Here is a 21468-nt window from a genome sequence, read left to right on the forward strand (position 1 = left end):
AGACTGTTGGCATGACATGCAAGTAAGTTAAAACAACTTTATCAACACGACCTTAATTTGTCTTGATATTTCCGAATAATTAGTCCACGTTCACACAGACCCGCAACTGATTTGAAGGTTTTTTAACATTCATTTTAAGGACATTTTTAATGCGTGTCATTCCTCATTAGTGGGATTAGGTGTCCCACTTTAGCATTCGTTCCTCATGTCAAAGCATTGCCCCTAATTCTGTTTGGCTCTGATTTTCAAAGTGAATACATGTCTCAAAGAAACGTGTCTGTGATAAACCACCTATGCATCCCTGTTGAAATCCAAAGGCGATTCAAAGAGAGAACGGTGGCTTAAATATATGTTTTAACTGTTTTTTGCCCCTAAATTGAATGGATACAAGAGTCTATGAAGACTATTTATTAAAAATCTTAAAAATAAATCTAGCTTTCTATTCATACCAAATTCTGGAAAAATTATGAAAAACACTTCAGGCCGAAAATATTTCTAAACAAATATCAGCAGAAGTGCATCAAAACCAAAATCCAAGTTTGTTGAGTAAATAGCGTTCAAGAGAGTAGCTTAAACTACATGCCTAAACTATGTGTGCAGTGGACTAAATTTCCACACCACCACTTATGTACACGATATGGCTATATAGGGTTTTTTGCATTGCAAGCTAAAGTAATTAATAAATAGGAAAACACCGAGATATAAACATGTCAAGTTTTAATGCATTTGGCTGCGCTTGGAGTTGCCTAGGAGACAGTGACGCCGCCATTCAAACCCGCGGAGCATGGCATGTTGGGATACCTTCCCCATCATGGCGGGGCATCTAGTTGGCTAACGACTACGGTTAGCATATTCAGTGACTTCTTAGCTTCGGGCAATTTGCATTCATTTGGCATCCTCTACGCGGGAAGCGCAGCCATCCAACATTAACACAGTAAGTTTGCGTCACTGAAAGGGCTGTATGATGAACGAACGAACTAATCTGTTTTGTTGAAAGAAGTAGCAGCCAAGTGATTAGCAAACTAAGCTAACGAGCATGCTATGGCTAGCGGTAATGTCCTCGCTGGAGAGCAAGCGGGCAATGAGCCGACATTGAGGCCGAGGTGTGCAGGCAGTATAGTTGTCTTTTACTGCTTTCGTGTTGCCTAGCTGGTAAGCGTTTAGGTTAAAGGGAATAATAGTTTGACAAACATCGGAATTATTGTTCTTTAAAAGTAAGCTAACGTTAACTAGCAGCAACCAGCTGCAGTCATCTGTGAATGAACGTTAGCTTTAGCAGCGCAGGCCCGACAGCGGCTTATCTAACGTGTTAACGAACTGTCGCAGTTTGAAACTTTGTGTCCCTTGTTTTCGCCATTCATTTAGCTTTTGGTCTGCGAGTACAGGAGGGTTGTATTTCGCAGTTAATCAAAACTGTATTATAATATATCTGTTGCTGAAAGGCCAGCTAAACTAGCTCAAGGTAACTGAATCCAAAAATAATGTGTTCTCTGGCGTTAGCCTTAGCTTTAATAGAGAAACGTAATGTCCACTAAACGTGTTAGCTATTTAACACAGCTATTTAACAGCATCTTAGCGTAGTATCGTCTTTGTTTTCGTTGAAGTAACCAGTTCTGAATTTATCCTTAAGTGAAGCCTTTACGTCCCGAAATTGGCGTTATTAATAATGTTTGTGAGCATTGGTCCTTTTCGCAGGTTATGTATCCATGCTGGCAAGGACTACTGATGGCTTTGTTAAAGCTTTAGCGTTACAAAACCACTTCGTCCGTGAGTAATGTGCAGAGTTTAATGGAAAGAAAAAACCGAATTAAAATCCTCAAATAAGCAATTGGGACCTGATTGTAAAAGATTTATAGAATCGTTTTTTAGATGTTACTTAAGATGTCCGTTGATCTTAGATTTTGGCTAACGAAGCATTATTGCTTAAAACTACGTGGCTAAGTTACACTGTTGAATACTTTTGAAATATGTTTGCCTTCACATTTCAGATTCACCTTTGTGTGGTAGACGGCAAGGGTAAACTACCTGATTCTGGTTATTATGTGCTAAATGGGTTATGATATTGGCTTATAGTAGACATATTACTGGAAGTGCTAGAAAACTACTTTCTTCAGTAGCGGAATAAAAGAGCGATGTTTTGTTCTTTGGACATGTAAATATTAAAGGATACTCATCTGCTAAATCTGTGTTATCTATGTTGATTTTTCTGGTTGATACTTCATTGTTTATTTCCAGAGTAATCTTGAAGAGTGTTAATTGATAATTTTCCAGAAATATACCAGTTTTAATATGGAAGTTGCTGCTCAAGACAAGGGACTTAAGTGTTAAACGTCAGTCTTTTTAAAAATTAGAGAAATGTAGGAAGATGGCCGTTTGATGATCTGTTGTTGTTTCACAGTAAAACTTGTGATTAAATATAGGCCAAGCTATTCTGTTTTTCTTTCAGAATATTGTCTGATTTTGATGTACTGGTTTATATCCTTTTTCATAGATGAGCTACCTTAGTTTCCTAGTAGAAGGCTATTCTCAAATAATTCATTTGTTTTGGTAAAATCAAAATCAGTATTAATCGCACCATGGCTATATTATTTGTGAGGGAGCATTAAGTTGGCTTGCCATGGGGACTGGGTAGAGTACACTGTCTTTTTTTTTTTCTTTCTTTTGTTTTAGAAAAACAGAGCAGCTTTAATCACAGCCCTACTGATTACTTTGGGGCAGTTTTTGTACCTTTGGATAATTGCAGGGGCAAATAAAACACAAGTGTAGTAAAACAAATTTTTCTTCAGACTCATGTTAGGCATTAAGAATATTTCTCCCACGACATTTAAAACCAATTAGATCGGGCTGTTTTTTTTTTATTAGATACGTGAATACCACTTAAATGGTATTTAGTCATCAACAGTGGTTGACTCATAACAACCAATGATTACTGTTTTGCTCCAAATCAGTAGAAAGTTTTCATCCTTACATGTAGTTTGAGGAAATATTAGCAGTTTCAGTAGCGTTACCAAAATGTATACTAAAGTATGGTGAATCTATACTTCTGTTGGTATGGCATCCGTTTGTTGCTCAAGTTAAATTACCTTTTTCTCTCCCTAGAGTTGAGAGAGGGAACAGCACAACAGTGACATTGAAATAATCTTTTACAAGATCAGCATAACAGCATAATGGAGTGTGCAGTGGACATCCCCTCAGGTAAGCGATGCACAAGCCCCAAAGAGGTCCGAATCTGTTCAGATTTGACTCATTTTGTTTAAGTTTGTTTTTGCCCCACAGATTTCAGTGTTAAAGTGTAAGTATGTGCCTCAGTAAATTTATGTGAAATGAATAAAATATAACTTATATTTATTGTTATCTCTAATTTATGTGAGATTTAAAATAAATGTACAAAAAAATATCAAGTTGCTTTTAATTTCTGTAAAGCTCCATGCTGAACTGGTCTCACTGCATGATTGCGGATGCCTTTTAGTATTCATTTTTGGGATGGATAAACCACAGTATTTGTGCTAGTTTCTCTCCTCTGGTCTTCGTTTCACCTTGTGTTTTTCTGTTTCACCATATGCTCCTCTCTTTGTGTAAAGCTCTTTACTTCCCTTTGCACATAGCAAGCCCATTGACATGAAGATAACTAAATGATTAATTAGTCTGTTTACAGTTAATTAGTTATTTTCCCAACAAATAATGATCTGTTCAGAACGAGAGTGACTCACTGGAAACACTGCTTGTTATTAGGCATGGACACAAATACGATCATTGTTGAATATTTGAATAGATAAGATAAGATAGAACTTTATTAATCCCTCGGGTGGGTTCCTCTGGGAAATTCGACTTCCAAAAAAAAGCACAGCAATGACCGAAGTTACAGTTACAATAGTGATTAAATTATTAAAATACAAAAAAAAAAGTAATGGTTTACATGACTGTTCCGTCTGAAAATATTGTTCTTTTGCAATGCTGTGTAAGATGTAATGTCCTATTAGTGCCAGGTGGTGGTAGTATTGATCAGAGCTGTTTACCTATCACTAATAAACAATAAGCAGGCATCTGATTAGTAAAAATGTGTTTACATTGTACAAACAGGAAAATGTAGAACCAAACGCCACTGCAGCTGCCAAAAAGTCATTTTTTCATCTTGGGTAAAATAATTACCAATAATTAGATCTAGTATTCTCTCAAACAGGTAAAGCTACTATCTAGGTATGCACTGTAATTTGATAGTTGTTTGGGTGGGCTGTGATTGCCAGTGAAAACTAAATTGTGAATGAGATGTCAATCCTTGTATTCCAAGTGTATGGGAAACACAACCTTAAAGCCTGTTGGGAATGATGTAGTTGTTTGGGCACAGGTTTTGCTGCCTGCTGTTCTGTCAGTATCATTGATCAGCTGCTCATCCCATCTACTAGATGCTTGAAACTGGCTGAAGAAGGTTATCAAAACAGACTGAACATTCAGAATATCTCATGCTTCATTATGTTTGACCAGCGCTCTTGAACACCATCTGGCATTCCCCAGAACCATGTACAGAGTTGGTTACAGTTATCCCTCTCTCTAGATGGTTCTAGTTTTCTCTTGAACTGTTTTCACCCAGTGTTGGATTTGATATTGAACAGGATATTCAAGATACCAGCTCCGTGGACACAAAGTCCAGTTTGGAGCACAAAGTCTGTGTGATGTTTTGTTACAAAAGTGTTCGAATTACGCAGGTAATTGTTGAGTGAATTCACAGAGTGTGTGGCCATCACTCTTCCTACTGGGTGCTCTTGCCTTACAAAAAAAAAAAAACAACTATACATGAAAAGTGGTAAATTACCCAACATGGTTCTCTGGGTATTGTCAGTAAGTTTTACCCATATTCTATTGCAATATTTCATTTTATTATCGTTGCCCGACATTATACCGGTATTACCGTGAACGGTATGATATGACCCAACCCTAATGCTGGTGCTAACCAATATCTGTAAACTATCTCATAACAGCTTGCTCACAACATTACACTATAAACTAGATGAACCGTACAGAACTAAATGGTATCTGCTTGCTGTAGATTTTTCATTTTCTGTTTGTCAAAGACTTGTGTAATTTGAAATATTGGATTCCCTGTGCAGGTGAGGGGGAGGCACCTGAGAAAGATGACATGAATGCCAAGGAAGAGCTTGAGCCTTCCCACAAGAAAAACAAGAAACACAGAAAACACAAGAGCAAGAAGAAGAAGAGGCGGAGGAAGGGCGAGAAGGAGAGTAGTTCAGAATCTGGTGCAGAGTCTGATGTTGAGCCTCCACCTCCACCGAGACCTGTCAGGACCACCAGAGCCAGGTTGGAAAAATTTAAAATTCTAAACTAAATGTGAGACTTGATAAGTTGGCACAGTAAAAATTGTACATTACTTAATATTTAGGATTTTTTTTCTTGCATACAAAAGCAATTGATTAATAAAAGTTTCATTTTCCAAAACAAAATAATCAGTTTTGTTATTCAGAAGTGCTTAGATTTCTGTAGTTGACTCTTTGCCGTTACTGTACATGGACTGATTCATGCTTACTCTTGTGCCTTGAAGGCCTACATTTGACCAAGGAAAATCCTGTATTCAAACCATTGGAAATTATTTGCAATCTTAAATTTTAATAAGAATATTTTCTTCTTCCTGCTCCTTTTCACACATGGTTGTAGTGCTTTATTGATAGAAAGTGTGGTTTGTTTGTTTGATCTGTTGTACCAAGTGTGAAATAAATAAATGAAATGAAGATGTGATTGTTCATTATGTAAGTCACAATTGTAGACAAATGTAATCTGACTAAAACAACACATAGACGTTGCATTTTTCTTTTTTCTTTTTAATGTAAGTAGAAATAACTGAAATTGTAAACCACTAAAATAATATAAAAGTTGAAGTTGTTTTAAAAAAGGCCTATATTAAATGGGAAGCTTTTCTAAGAAAAGTCACAAGGTGCCTTTTTTGTTGGGCACAGACTGCACGAATTATAAAGATTTTTGATGGATCTGTTCTCTTTTGATGAGCAGTTTGAGAGGAATCACAACATTTAATCAGCTACCTCAACAACCAATGATCTGTGTCCTCTCTAAACCGTGGTGCAGAACAGACACGTGCACATTATCTGAATTTCCTAAAGGTCTATGTCTACATGTTGTATCTTTCTTTTGTTGGTACCATTCATTCAATTGAAATTGCATGACTGTCTGCATCTCTTTTAAAACACTCATGACAAATCAATTTTGTCTAAATGAGCCCATGGTTGCAATTAGGCTGACCTCCACTTCAAAGCCAGTTAACAGATCTATACATCTGCGCATAAAAGTAGCAGGTTTTGCCTTTGACTAAAGACTTAATGAATTCTGAATCAACCCAGTGTGCTATTTCAATAAATTTTCACTGTCTGTGAACCTTTTTTGATAGATTAGCTGAATTTTTTTGTTTCAAGTGTGTTAATTTTTTTTTTTTAGCAGATTAACAAAGAAAAATCTCTTTAACTTAGTTTTTGTTGTATTTTTAGTGCCAGACTGGCAGCAGCTGCAGGAGTTGGAGACCAAGGAATCAAGGAAGAAAGCAAAAAGGATCCAATTACAGGTAGGAGAAAGTCAGACATGGCTATAATTGATAATTGCTTAAAAAGCAATGGTGTAATGTCAACTTTTTTTTTTGTCTTCTTTTTCTTTCTAAATTGTGATTTTCTTCAGATCGTATTGATACAGAGGGAGAGACAAAATCCAAAAAACAAAAAAGGCATGCAGCTAAAAAGAAGAAAAAAAAGAGAAAGAAAGATGAAAAGCAGGAAAGGAAATCCCCATCTCGCTCCCCTTCTGAAAGCAGCTCTGCCTCAGGTTCAGACTCTGAAGGTGAAGGAGGCAAAGCATCTGGTGGTGGTAAATACTCTCCAGCTGTGGCATCTGACCTCAAAGAACCAGTATCCAGACTGGTTCCAAAAGGCAAACGAGGGGAGGAGAAACCCCTTCCCATCATTGAGCAGAAATCTGAATTGCTTGGAGTCAAAAAAGAAGAGACATCAGATATCGATGTGCCCACAACTGAGGCGCAGGACAGTAACATTAATGAATTGGAGGAGAAGCCTATGAGATCACCCCCTGTAGACCAGGAAGAGGCAGTCCAGATGGCAACAGTTAAAACAGAGTGCAGTCAGGGAGATGGTACATTCAGCCATGCCCAGGAATTGCCTGACATAATCCCAAAACAGGAAGGTGCTGCTCAAAGAGATGACCCAGTACTGAAAGATCAGACAAATTCAATTCAAGGGGCGAAAGTCACGGAGGATGAATTGCGTAATTCTCCTTCACCTTCCAGAACCGTAGAAATAAAGAAGAGTGAGTCAGGCCCAAGTCGGTCACCATCACGTAGTCCCAGCAGGCAGGAGTCTCAGACAACATCATTAGTGAAAGAACGGTCAAGAACCCATTCCAGGTCAACCTCAAAGGGAAAACGATCTGCAACTCCTATAAAGCACGCCCGTTCTCGGTCCCGCTCCGAGACCCCTAAATCCCAGACGAAGTCACTGTCTCCCCCCCGCAAGTCTCCGAAAAGAGTAAGCCGTCGGTCCCGATCTACTTCTCACTCTGTCACCCCTAAAAAGAAAGTGTCAAAGTCTCCAAGGAAGTCCAGGTCTCCGAAACGGCGGAGGAGTTCCCTATCTGTTTCCCCAAAGCGTCGTCATCTTTCTCCGTCTCCAAAAAGAAAGATATCACGGTCCCCTAAACGTGACAGGCGGAGGTCACCATCTCTATCTCGGTCTCCGAGGAGAAGTCGAAGGTCAAAGTCTCGTTCCCGTGGAGGCACGCGGCACTCCAGGACCCGCTCACCTCGCCGTGGGGGTGGAGTTGGCAGACGTTCGCTGTCACGTTCAATCACTAGACCACGCCGCTCCCACTCTAGATCCAGACGTCCCTTTGGCCGCTCCAGATCACGATCACCAGCAAGACGTACTGGAGGGAGACGCTCCAGGAGTCGATCCTTGTCTCGGCGCAAGCGATCACCACTCCCCAGATCCCGTCGTTCAAGATCTCGGTCGGTCCGCAGGAGCAGACGAACTCGGTCACGTTCTATTGTAGTGCTTAAGCGCAGTCGTCGCTCCAGATCCAGGAGTCCCCGCAAACGAACAAAATCCAGGACCCCTCCCTCCAGACGGCGGTCTAAATCCCGATCTCCAGTCAGAAGGCGCTCTCGTTCCCCTGCTAAGAGAAACCGTTCACCACCACGGTCTAGTAGACGGTCTAGGTCTCGCTCATTGACTCGAAGACACCGGTTAAAGTCACATTCACCACCGCCTAGCAAAAGGAGGTCCAAAACTCCGAGGAAGAGTGGAAGAAGATCAAAGTCTAAATCTGAGTCTGCCGACTGCAGGTCTAGGTCTGTGTCAAGTGGTGGGCTTTCTGACAGCTCATCTCCAGCCAGATCCACATCTCCTTCCCCAGTTAAACAGAAGAAGCCCCCCTTGCTTAAGGTTGCTGGGGAAAATGGAGGACTTGCAGCTACAGAAGGTGAGACCTTTTCCCTTCAAAATATTTAAGTAAGCCATTGAAACCAATGTTTTTCTCCAGATGTTTTTATCTTCATATAAGTGTCCCAATTCATGTATTGCCCATTAGATTCAAGTAATCAATCATTTAATTGATTGATTGGTTTAGTTTATGCAAATGTGCATATCTTCATATGATATGTCATTGACGTTGCAGGTGCTTGGAAGCCAGTACTCCCAGCAACATCTTCCAGCTCTGAAATTGGGAATTCTTCAGAAAAGTTGCAGGATGAACTTGTTAATCAGACAAGTTCAGATTCTCCTCAAAAAGGGGGAGATGTTTCCAGGTCCAGGTCTGTTTCTCAAGAGCCTGGCACTGGCACGGATGGGTCAGATTGTTCGGAAGGCTCAGATGAGGAAGTGGAATCTCCAGTTAAAACGGGATCCAAAAGCCAGAGAAGCTCCTCACGTTCAGCATCTCCAGAAGTACAGAAAAAGCAGCTTTCCCCATCTCCCTCACCTGCGGAGCACAGAAAACTTTCTCGTTCAACTTCATCACCTCGGCGTTCAGCATCAAAGTCTACATCCAGAAGAAAACTGTCCAGGTTTGTTTTGTGGTATTACATGATACCAAAATAGTAAACGAGAGAAATCTCTCCCTCTTGCTTGTTCTGTAGTTGTTAAACTGTTGGACTGTGTACAGATATTAAATGTGAGTACAGTGTACGGTTATCAGTCTTATCATTTACCTTCCCTTAGGTCCAAGTCTCCAGTGAAGAAAAGAGAATCTGTTTCTCCATCAGAGAGGAAGAAGCGGCGGTCCAAATCTCGGAGCCCTGCACGTCGTCGGAGATCAAGGTCACGGTCTGCCACGCGACGCAAGCGCTCACGGTCCAAGTCACGAACCAAAACGCGCCGGTCCAAGTCCCGTTCTGCAACCCGCAGGAGGCGATCTCGTTCACACTCACCAAATCCCAGAGGAAGGAGGAAGTCCACAGAAAGGAGTAAGCGCTCTAAGAGTCGCTCCACTGGCCGCAGAAAAAGGTCCAGATCAGGAGATAGAAGCAGGCGATCCAGATCTCGTTCACCGGATCGTAGACGCAGGTCAAGGTCGAGGGGTCGAGGGAGGCGCCCAGTATTTCGCAGTCGATCCTTTGACAGACGAGACAGGTGGAAGAGGGAACCTAGCCACTCTCCAGTTCTCATCCTCCGCAAACAACGTCGCTCAGGTTCCCGGACACGACGCAGCACCAGCAAGACTCCTCCACGGCTGACTGATCTGGGTAAGACATTTTGATGTCATATTTCTAAACATTTATGCAACGTGTTTACGTGATTTTTCTTTTTGTGCTCCACATATGCAAGAGGTTTTGTTTCTTAATTCCATTTGCTTTATCTAAGCTTCCTTTGCCCTAATGTGTTTCCCCTCATTCTGTCAATCTTTTACCCTCCTTTCCTCAGATAAGGATCAGTTGCTCGAGATAGCCAAGGCTAATGCTGCTGCCATGTGTGCCAAGGCCGGGGTTCCAATTCCTGAGAGTCTTCGACCAAAAGCCATCCTTCAGCTCCCTCTGCCTACTCCATCTCCTTCCCCCATCTCCTTACCTTTACCTTTGCCCCTTCCAATGGGCATGGGAATGCCAAACATGCCGAATATGCCCAACATTGGTCCAATGGGGTTACCAAATATTCCGGGAATACCCAGCATGTCAAACATCACTATGAGTGCTGCTGTGGCAAGTATGACAGCAGCTACTATGACCGCTGCCTTGACCAACATGGGTGCCCTGGCGGCCATGCCTCCCCTTGCTCCACTTCCTACAATAACTAACAAGCCTCCCCCGTGCCTTGTCCCACCAACACCATCTCTTAACCTGGACCACATCGAGGAAGCCAAGAGGAAAGTCACTCAACAGGCTAACATACATACCATCAAAGAGCTTACTGAGGTAAACGTGTGGTTTTGCTTCAGATTTTGATTGACGTTGCTGTTTTTCTGAAATCATGTGGAACAGAAAATATTGTAGTGCAGTGTTTTTTTTTTGTTTTTTTTTATTTATTAATTTTTTTAAATCGTTCAAGGCTTTAGTACATTTATCTTTTTGAGTAGGTTTATGTCTATTGAAAGAATAATGTGTTGGATATAGCCATCTAAAACAAATCACAGTAAGTGCAAATTGAAAGCAGTTAGAATATTAAATATTTGACATAGTGACATAATGTTTTTCAGGGTTCAGTTATATTGAGGTGAAGTTGTTTGTCACCATGCAAAGAACACAATGGAATTTCTTTTGCTTGTGTTTTCTACTTTTGAACCCCATAACATTTCTGTAATGGTTCATATATGTAAAGTATGGACCATTCTTTACCTGATGTTTTTTTTTTTTTTTTTTTTGTAGAAGTGTAAGATGATAGCAAATAGCAAGGAGGAGATGGCCACTGCTAAACCACATGTCTCAGATGATGAAAGCTAAACACCCCAACCCTCAAGGTAAATGTCTGTCTTTATTTCATTTCTATATTAGTCTGTACCTTCGTCTTTATTAGGGCTGCCACAAACGATTATTTTGATAGTCGACTAGTCACCAATTATTTTTGCGATTAGTCGACTAATCAGATCATGCATCCATTGAATGTAAAACGTACAGCTTATTGCACCAGCATGCATCTGCTCTTATATAACAATCATTAGCTAACAGTTTTAAGTGTTTAAGGTATGTGCTAACTAAAAATAAAGACAGGATGATAGTTTATTAAATTTTAATGAAGTTTGCAGATTGTTTCGGTGGAGTTTAATAAACTCAGCCGTCTGCTCCTTGCTATCTAAAATATAACAGGACACTGGAGTATATTCTCGAGCGTCTCACACTTCTGATACCGTAATCAGTTGTCTGCTTGACGTTTATTCAGCTGTGTAAAAACTATAACTTTAATCTCAGCCTCAGATTTACTCAGGGACAAATAAAATACTGAAAAAAGCCAAACAATAACATTTTTAAGTTATCTAAGTGACTTATATATATATATATGTTTAACCTGAGTAGCGAAAGACGGCGGTGGGTTTGAAAACGATTTGCCGGAAGTCCGGTGTTCTCACCGGCTCTAGTGAGCCTTGAACCTCGGCTAGCTAATGAGCTAGTGGGTAACAGACGTCTCCGAAAACGGAGCGCTTTTGAAAATATGTGGTGTCTGATAAACTGAGCAGATGTTTGAAGTTTACACAGCTACATTCTCATCTGAAAATATGTTAAACATTTATTTTGTGACCCAGAAAGAATAATAAGAGTAATATTAAAACTAACTAGCTGCCGCCATTGTTGGAAACTGAGCAGGGCTGCGATGGGCCGCGCTATGAATTCTGGGACACAGTTTCTTCTTCTTCAGCGTTTAATGGCAGCTGGCGTCCTTGTACATGCAATGCTGCCATCTTCTGTTTCAGTCCGTTATTACACTCTTAAATCCTACTACTTATTCCTGCGTCTTTTGGGATCTTACAAAGCTTCCAACGACACGTCGACTATTAAATTAGTCTTCGACGATTTTGATAGTAATCGTGGCAGCCCTAGTCTTTATATTAATTTCATAAATTATACATTATTCTCCTGTAGGTTCCTCATTCTGCTATGTGCTGCAACACCTTTCAGCAGCTTAGTCATTAGGCTCCATCAAATAAACTTTTTAAATTTAATTTTTATATAATTGAATGACACAAAGTTATAGCCCATCAAATGTGAAGTGTCCGTGTTGTACATTCAGAAAGGTGTAGCATTCATTATTTTCTAAGGAATGACTTGTAAACTCTTTGAAATTATAAACATTTTAAAAGTGATAATGAATAATGTGTCTGGTTTTTATCTGACTGTTTGCTGTGATTAGTGTGGGCTGATTGTTTGTCCATAATTGTGATGAAGTCAGGCCTCATTTACAAGTAATCACTTTAAAATCTTGGCAATTCCAAAGAGTTCACAAGTTCTTTGTTTTACGGTAACTACATTACTAAATCACTAAAGCCAACTGTGCAATTTCAGCTTTAAAATTGCACATTTACTATTATAGCTGCTCATCTGACAGTTGAAAATATAAATTTTACTTTTGTTCTTGTAAATGACACCATTTGTGTTCCCCATAGCAACGGAGACCTCTAAATATGTTATTTTTGTTCATGCAAATATTTAGGCACTAGGTCATACATTAGCCTGGAAAGGCATGCAGCTTTTAGTCTATAGCTGGTGGACAACAACTTGTGCACTGCCAAAACGCCTTGAGTGGAGCGCCCCCCTCTAATTTTAGTACTAATTTAGAACACAAGCACGTCAACATCAGTAGAGCTATTATAGTTTAAGCTCACAGGGTATACGGACCTGAGAACAGCTATACCAAACCAAATAATTCAGAAAAAATAAATGCACATTACAGCCCTGTTTTTGTGCATAGATGGTGATCATTTAATCAGTTTTGTGATTTTTGTCGATTATTCAAACTAGACAAAATACCATACATTTATATTTTCCTCTGTCTTTGTCTTTATACAGCCTCTTCCCTCGAAGGACTGAAGGAAAACATTTTTTGTCTTTTCCCCCCCAAAAGGACTTTTCTCTCTGTTAGACAGATGACTTGGTTGAGTGGAGGAGCACTGTAGTTGTCATACACAACATAGGAGTACTGGCCACTGCCCACTCTGCTCCCCGGTTTGTAGGAGTGAGATACAACCAGACTTCCACCTGTGATGCCACTGAGAAAACTGGGGACTCTGGGGCGTGCAACAGTTGGACGACTGTACTGTGTGTGTGTGCGTGTGTGTTTGTACATAGTGACTTACACCACCAACACCTCAGTGTTTCTGCTTATGCAAGCAGTCACTGTTGTAAAGACTGAAGAGGAAACAAACCAAACTAGTGGCGCAAGTGTTTTTGTAAACTGCCTCCAAATTTCTCTACATTTGTTTTACCTTCATGCTTTCTTAAGAATTGTGTTCAGTGGAGACTGTTTCCTTGTTCTGCTGTATTTTTCCCTCGGTTATCTCTAGTCCCTGATTTTATAAATAAATAATGCATATTAAGGTAGAGATAGTAGATCCTCACGTGTTTTAATAAGCTTGGATCTCCAGGGTGTGTGAGTAACCACAGGTTCTTTTGAAGGAAAGAGTCATTTGAATATATAGGTTGCCAAAAAAAAAAAGAGTGCTTGAATTGTGGCAATGAAAAAAAGAATTTCATTTCACTAAACATGACTAATTCAGTTTGTACTGCCCTGGGTGTTCTCCCCCTCCCCCCTGTTTTTATAGCACCAAGCTGATCTTTGATTCTGTCCTGGTCTTTCATTTGGGCTTTGTTGGGATGTTTTGAACTTAGGAACATGTTTTGCTTCAAATTTTGAAAGGGGAGTTTATTTTTCCATCAGAATGGCAACAAGTGCCATTTGTCAGGCATGACAAGCAGTCGAGATTGATGGGCTGTCTTAGAGGTACTTAAGACAAGTGGTGAATATCCTATATTTAGATCACAGGCAGAAACGGTTGAGAAGGTTTCCTGATGAGAAAAAAGAGGGGTGCATATTCATAGAGTTCATCAGTACAGGTTTATCAGGTTTTTAGTTTACACATTTAAATGTCAGTTGTTTGTGTTTATGGGCCTTTTTTTTTAAGAGGCAGACATGGCATGTCAGTACCAAGAAAGGTATGGTTGTATTGTACTGAGCTGGGGTTAGCGCATGGTTAATACTGTAGAATGAGTTGACGATGCTCTGTTTTTGTGTATTTGACAATCAGGTTATTTCTCTCAATATGCTTGTTTTGAAGAAAGAACTGTAGCTGCTTGAAATGTACACGTCTTGTACTCAGGTGGCAAATACAAGTGAATTGATATCAAGAAAAGTGTATCGTGCAAACATGAAACGCCCAACAAACCCTTTTGATTTAATTTCATCACATTTAATATTTGCTTTCCGTGTAAATGCTATTACATTATCCTGTATTATGTGGGCCGGGAAAACATGTTTCATAGAATTAATTTGTCCCTAACTGAAGAACAAAGACAAACTTGGTGCTCTTGGGAAAACTGACAGGGACGAGCTTCTTCTTCTTCTTCTTCTTTTTTTTTTTTGCTGGTTTTACAAAAATCTTGCACTCATAATTCATTTGTTTTCATTAGAGGGAGGAATATTCCTGAATCCATCTGGCTTTGTCTTCCTCCCATGCCCAGGGCTGTTTAACTGTTGGAGGGAATCTGAAAGTTTTAACAAGACTTATTCGGTTGACTTGATCCCTGAGGTAGCTATTTTAATGAAAGAAAAAAACAAGGTGATGCATTTTAGGATTTTTTCTTTTTTGGTCATTTGAATATTACATCGCTTGCTTTGTACATAAATGTGTCGATGATTATTAAAAACCTCAATGATAAGTACTTCTGATCTCCTGTTCTTTGTTGACTTTAGTCATTTTTATGTGGATCTTAATTTCTGGAGAAATTTCCAGTGACATCATCATCATTACAAAACATGATTTTGAATATTACAAGAATTAGTATAAATATTAACTAGTAAAGCTTCCCATAGAGGGTGCGTGCATTTTCAGCTGCAAGCTGTGCTGTACTAACATGCATCGCAATAAATAAATTTTTAAAAAAAATTATCCACAGTTTATAGTGTTTGTGTGAAGAAATTTTCCGTTGTGATTTTAAAGGTGTGTGGCGATACACTGGCATGATGGGTGATTTGAAGTGGATTTAACACATCTTGTTCATACTTAAGCTAGAGGTTTTGGATATGTAGAAAAACGAATGGATACTAGTACTACTATTTGGCAAAGCGATGTGAACACTTGGATGCATAAGTAGATGACATTGTTTAAAGAAATTGATTTTGTGTCTTGTATTGCATGGTAAGAACCACCCTTAATGAATTAAATTCTCCAAACTCTGAAACAATGCACTGCTCAATATTCCATCAAATGTCTCTTGGTTCTGTCTAGTGGAGTCAAAGACTTCTCTCTAAATTTACCAGTTTGCGGGGGTGTTTTTAAATATATATTTTTTTTTTAAGGGAAGGGAACAGCATGGTTTAAATGATCTCTACTGAATTTGTAGAGTCATATTAAATTGTGGTGGCGATGTAATTGTGTGGGTGATGTTTTCTTGGCACCCTTTTTAGCCCTTTCGTATAAACTGAGCATAATTTAAACATCACAGAATCAGAATCCTTGTTACTGATAAAGTGTCTGTACACATACAAGGAAGAGGGCTCCGGATATTTCTTTGGTCTCAGTGTACTACATAATAAACAACAGCAACTAAGTGTTGTTGCTGACCATGTCCATCCCTCTGTGACCACAGTGCACCCATTTTTGGTGGAAACATATTGAAAATAATAACACCTTCCTAAAATGTGGGCATGACACTTTTTAAAGAAAAATGCAATTATATTAAAGTGATAGAATTCAAGAGAAATTGCCAAGTTATATGAAAAGAAATATCAAATTTATATGGTGTGAAGCCGGTGCTGACACATCAGTGCTGTGTTGATGGCAGAAACCTCCATAACAGGCTACGCTACGTCCAGATGAACAGAATCAACTTTTTGGGATTTCCTTACCCTGATGATTGAGCATGGTTTAAGACACTCCATAATAGGGATACGTAGCGATGGAGCTCAACTGCACAGTCTATACAAGTTATTGATTTGGAAGAGTGTTTGTTGGTGTGTGAGCAGTTTGTATTTTCTCTGTTTAAAAAAAAAAAAAAAAAAGATAGAGATAATGATAATGTTTGAACTGGGCTTGTGCTACTATATCCTCAATGCTTAGATAATTAAAATGCCCTTTCAGAAAATGATTTAGGGCAGAAAAAAGCAGTAGTTATAAATCTCTCCTATAAGTGGTGCACTTTCTCTTTATTTCCACTGTACTTTCATCGTGGAAGTTTTGACACTTAAATCAAGAAACATGAAGTCTGTGAAATCACGCACTCCGTGATTTGCGACAAATGCCCTTAAAACACTAATGTGAATCCCTAAATATTGTGTAGGAACTGCATTAACAGAAGTTTGTTTGGGAAGTGACACTTGAAATATTATTTTTAGTATGCAAGCCTTTTGTGTTACTCAGACCGAGCTACACAGGAGAGCCTTCATGGAGAGAGTTTGAAAGCCTTTAATCTGTGGATTTTCTTGGTGAATTAAATAAAAAGCTTAACACTCCACAGTGAGAGTTTCTACCTAAGTCTTTATCTGCAACCTGGTCATGGATTAAAGGCTTTGGACTGACAGTGGATCGTTTTCATTTATTTCATCTTCAGTCTCTCACGAGTGAAGTGACTTTTTTATTTGTTGGTTTGCTGTCAAAAGTTATCCGATTTTTCTCTTTGAATTTTAAGCTTGATAACACATTTGTTTCTCGGCATTGCCTTAAAATCTCTCCATTGAGATGGACATTCAACGCCCTGTCGAATCAATACACGGGCCATTAAAAAATGGCGTCATATTGAAGGGAAAGCCTGAACCTTTGACCCTAGAGTGAGGAAATCCAGTGGCTCTGTTTTTGCTGTGGAGGGAATCTCTCTGGCATTTTTAGGTCCTCTTGGACAGAATCAATACAAAGTTGCTCTGAGTGACCTTTATCCTTTGTTCAAACATTTCGGTCTTATTTCTCCTTACTGCCGGACAGAAATGCATTGGGCTGAAATTTATGTGAACAAGCTCTGACCTCTACAGTCACCAGGTATAAAAACAAATCAAATCATCATTTCTGGATGGAGAGCTTGGACCTGTTATTGGAATGCTCTTTGCCACCATCATCAAATCACCAAATGAGGAAAAATCCTTCGGAAGAATACTGTCACATCCCTCCATAACAATGACACAGACTTGTATAGTTAATGCCAAAGCAGACTGAAGGTTCTTTGGCAGTTTGTGATGACCTGACACCTTACAAAGACACGTTATGTTGCTTTTCCCTTTAATTTGTTACCTGCCTGCATTTCTTCATTTACAGTATGATGTAACACTTTGTAAGTATCTGCACACCCACGTGAACGACTTGTGCCTGCGTGTCTGAAACCTTAATTGGGCAACCTTACATAAAAAAGATATCGAGGAATATTGCAGTATTTTTCTAAACACAAATGAAAGACAGCATGAAAATTCCATTAACCCTACATGTATTCATTCTCATTGCTAATTTAATTGGATTATTTTTAAGTCCTGTAACACTAGATTTTAAAAAATGACTGTAGAGTCACTGACCCCTTTATTAGGTACATATTGATAGAGCTTGGTTTGATTTCCTTTTATGTTCAGAGCTGTCTCAGTTCTTCATATCATAGATTCAACAAGGTGCTGAAAACATTCTCCAGAGTTTTTGCCCCACATTGACATAATAGCATCCCAGAGTTACTGTAGATTTGTCTACACATCCCTGATGAGAATCTCCTTTTCCACCATGTTCCAAAGGTGCTCTACTGGATTCAGAACTGGTGACTGTGGAGGCCACAGATAACTTACTGTCATGTTCAAGAAAACAGTTCTCGATCTGTTTGAGCTTTTGCACATGATACAATTTCCTGTTGACAGAAGCCATCAAAAAATGGGTATGCTGTAGTCATAAAGGGACAGGCATGCCTTATATCTCAGGCAACATTATTCATGTATGCTGTGAAATTTAAACAATATTCAGTTGGTACTGAGTGTCCCTAGATGTGCCAAGGAAATATCCCCCTCATCATTACACCATCGCCTTAATTGTCAATACAAGACATGACGGATCCGTCCTTTCGTGTTGTTTGTGCTGAATTCTGACCCTACCATCCAAATGTTGCAGCAGAAACCGAGACTCGTCAGATGAGACAACGTCGATTTTGGTAAGTCTATGCGTATTGTCAGTTTTCTGTCATTAGCTGACAGAATTCACATCCAGCGTGGTCTTCTGCTGCATGTCTGATTCAAGATTGTATTGTATTGTTTGTTCAGAAGATGCTCTTCTGCATACTTTGGTTGTAATAATTTTTTTTTGAGTTACTGTCATCTTTCTATGAGCTGCTCTCCTCTAACTTTTGGCGTGAAAAAGGTATTTACACCCAGAAAACTGATGCTCACTGGATATTTTCTCTGTTTCAGAGTATTCTCTGTAAAATCCCTGCAGATCATAAACACTTATGCCAGCCTGTCTGGCAACAACCATGCCACATTCAAATTGACATTAATTACTTTTCTTCCTCATTCTGATGCTCAGTTTGAACTTTGGTATCTTTATGAGTTGCTACCTTGTGATTGGCTGATTAAGTATTTGCATTTATGAGCATATGCACTGGTGTTCCTAATAAAGTGGCTCGTGACTCAATTTTAAGGCAAAAATAACACATAGAAAAAAGTATTGCATTAAAAGAAAACGTGCACCCCACCCTGTTTCTGGTCCCCCATTTTAGATTTTTGCATAGTTTTGAAAACAAAAAAACAAAACAAAAAAACCCCACAAGGACTACCTTACTTAGAAATGCAAAGGCAGTATTTCAATTCCACCTTTAGATTCCAATGTCATTTTCTTAATTACTATGTGTGGGCTGGGGTTTGTAATCTCAGTTAACTGCAATCTCCAAAAGAACGACTCTGTCTAAATAGTCTGGTCCAATTATAGTCATTTAATTTGTGGACTGTAATTACATTAATCAGTCAGTGTCTTCATGTGTGCTTGTTTACTAACACAACAGTCGCGTCTGCATGTATATGAATGTGGGTTGCATTCAGAGTAGCTAGTGAGTCATTGGATTTTGCAGATCAATGGCCGCCGGTCGATGGACGGCTGAGTGCTTTGCTACGACCACCCATTCCAAGCACCCTACCCATTTTGTTAGGCAGCCAGGAAAGGAGGTCGCATACACAAATTTCTACGCTCCAACCCTTGCTTTCAATTTTCAGAACATGCTTTTCTCCTACAATGCTGCTTCACACTGTAGCCATAGACACAAGCCGGTGCGCACAAACACACTGGATAAGCTGATGAATTCAGCCCGTGGTGAAGTTCTGGATAAGAGTGGAAGTTGTTTCACTATAGTGTGAGGCAGACTAACGAAGACAACAGAGACAGCCAAGACAAAAAGGAGAAAAGAGGATTTGAGAGAAATGAGAGGCTCGACGAGATAAAAGCTGACGAGAGCGAAGAGAAAAGAGGCGAAAAACTGAGAACAAAAGAGAAAATATGATGCCTGTTCTTTTCTTTTTTCTGAGAGGGATTTGGAGTACTGTCTGCAGAAGCAAGTGAGCTGCGTCTGGAACTGTGCGGGTCCATGTACTGGTCAGACGAGTAAAACAAAGGCTGTGACTTTGACTGTACTTGTCGGTTCGTTGTACTGTCAAAACTGTGTGTGTGCACATTTTAGTTCAAATGTGTTTGCGACTGTCCTCAAAAGGACAGACTTCACCCAACACTGTACTAAAGAGCTCGGCAGCAACAATAAAAAATGAAAATGTACGCCTGCATGACTGAAGTCGCACGTGTTGCGTCCGTGTGTGAATATTTCATGAGGGCACTGGAAAGGAGCAACTATCGATTTTAATTTATGGATGAGGTTTAAACTAATTCAATTATTCATGTGGAAAAATGCAATACCAAAATATTATCATTTTTCATTTTATCATCCTATATTTGCGTCAAATTAAAATATGCATATGCGTTAACATATTTTTATTTTTATTTTGAACTACTATAATTATTTAAAAGTTAGTGAAGCGTTCAAGGTAATCGTGTTTATTCAGCAACCGTAGCTGGAAAACATTATTTTATATGCATGTGTGATTGTGTTTGCACGCCCACCTACACATGCTCATGTGTATTTACATTTAGACAAATGAGATGAGAAACAAGTGCTTGAGGTATTTTCAACATCTGAAATCCTCTCAGTTTAAGATGCACCGCATCATTTGCAGCAGACTTACATGTTTAAGTTCGTTGACAAACCTCTTATTTGGAAGAAATCCTGTTGAAATACCTGTGAAAAGAAGAAATATTTAGATATCAAGTCGCACAGTTGCCCTCAAATGTCAAGTTCAAATCATGTACATGTAGTGTGTATGTTGGTTCAAAACTCCAGGACCAGCAAACAGCAGCAACACTGTGAAAATAGAATTTAAAAGAGGACATATGCAAATTAGTTTAACCCCATGTTTCATTTTAAAAACATTGCAGCGACAACATATTAAATATTAAAACTGAGAAGTGTTGTCTTTTGGGGGAAAAAGCTATGCTCACTGAATTTTTATACACACAGCACAGTTGACAAAGGATGCAAAACAGCTGCAAAAGAGTGTGAAAGTTGTGTAATGATGCTAAGTAAAAGGTAAGTAATGTGATTGACTAATTAAAAAGGTATCACAGAGTTTTTAAATGTGGTATCTAGTCATCAAATTTAATGAGTTTAGAAGAGATGCTGGCTACTGTCTATAACATTAGATGGATGCTACCTGAATGTAGCATGTTTCAGTAATGAGCACTGGGATAGCATAGTGTCATTTGTTCGTACGTATCTGTCTGGCTGCATTGATGTAAGGTCCTGGTGATTCATTTCTATAGGAAGAGAGCATGGGGTTTGTATACATGAGACATCATAGAATCTGTGTGCTTTCAAGGCTGTGCTTTTCTGCGTTCAACAAACAAGGTTGCGTTGCGTGCATGTATGTGTGCATGTGTCCTCTTCGCCTCTCTGCCTGTGTGTGTGAGACAGCCGCAGGAATGTGTATATTAGTTCCAGCCCATTGCTTGAGAGTGAGAGCAGAGGCAGCACTGTGTGTACGTGTGTGTGTGTGCGCACACGTTTTTTTTTGTCACAGGAATGTGGTGATGATGATGTTGTCCACAAAAGATCAAGGTAGATCAAGGTTATGTGTGCTTATGTCTGGGAGTGTGTGTGTGTTTGCTGCAGGGAATGAAAGATTCTCTTGTGTCTACAGAGATTAACATTGCATGTGTTCAAGCATCAAAGGTGAGGCTCGGTGTGAAAGGGTC

General features: G+C 39.4%; 1 protein-coding gene across 3 annotated transcripts; it reads left to right on the forward strand.

Annotated features, from left to right (window-relative positions):
- The first annotated feature begins 738 nt into the window (after positions 1–738).
- sona (SON DNA and RNA binding protein a) lies at positions 739–14884 on the forward strand. Of its 3 annotated transcripts, none has more exons than XM_026145018.2 (10): positions 739–934; positions 3100–3195; positions 5106–5313; positions 6510–6583; positions 6694–8505; positions 8701–9088; positions 9243–9766; positions 9945–10432; positions 10883–10974; positions 13016–14884. In XM_026145018.2, exons 2-9 carry the CDS (start codon positions 3168–3170, stop codon positions 10955–10957), a joined length of 3597 nt encoding a protein of 1198 aa, XP_026000803.2. In that variant the 5' UTR covers positions 739–934; positions 3100–3167; the 3' UTR covers positions 10958–10974; positions 13016–14884. The 3 variants fall into 3 exon arrangements, with proteins under 3 accessions (XP_026000803.2, XP_026000804.2, XP_080147027.1); XM_026145019.2 differs by lacking the exon at positions 739–934 and adding an exon at positions 990–1152; XM_080290901.1 differs by lacking the exon at positions 739–934 and adding an exon at positions 1337–1462.
- Positions 14885–21468: the final 6584 nt, after the last annotated feature.

Source organism: Astatotilapia calliptera, chromosome 16 (genome assembly GCF_964374335.1).
Source record: "Astatotilapia calliptera chromosome 16, fAstCal68.1, whole genome shotgun sequence".
NCBI classification, from domain to species: domain Eukaryota; kingdom Metazoa; phylum Chordata; class Actinopteri; order Cichliformes; family Cichlidae; genus Astatotilapia; species Astatotilapia calliptera.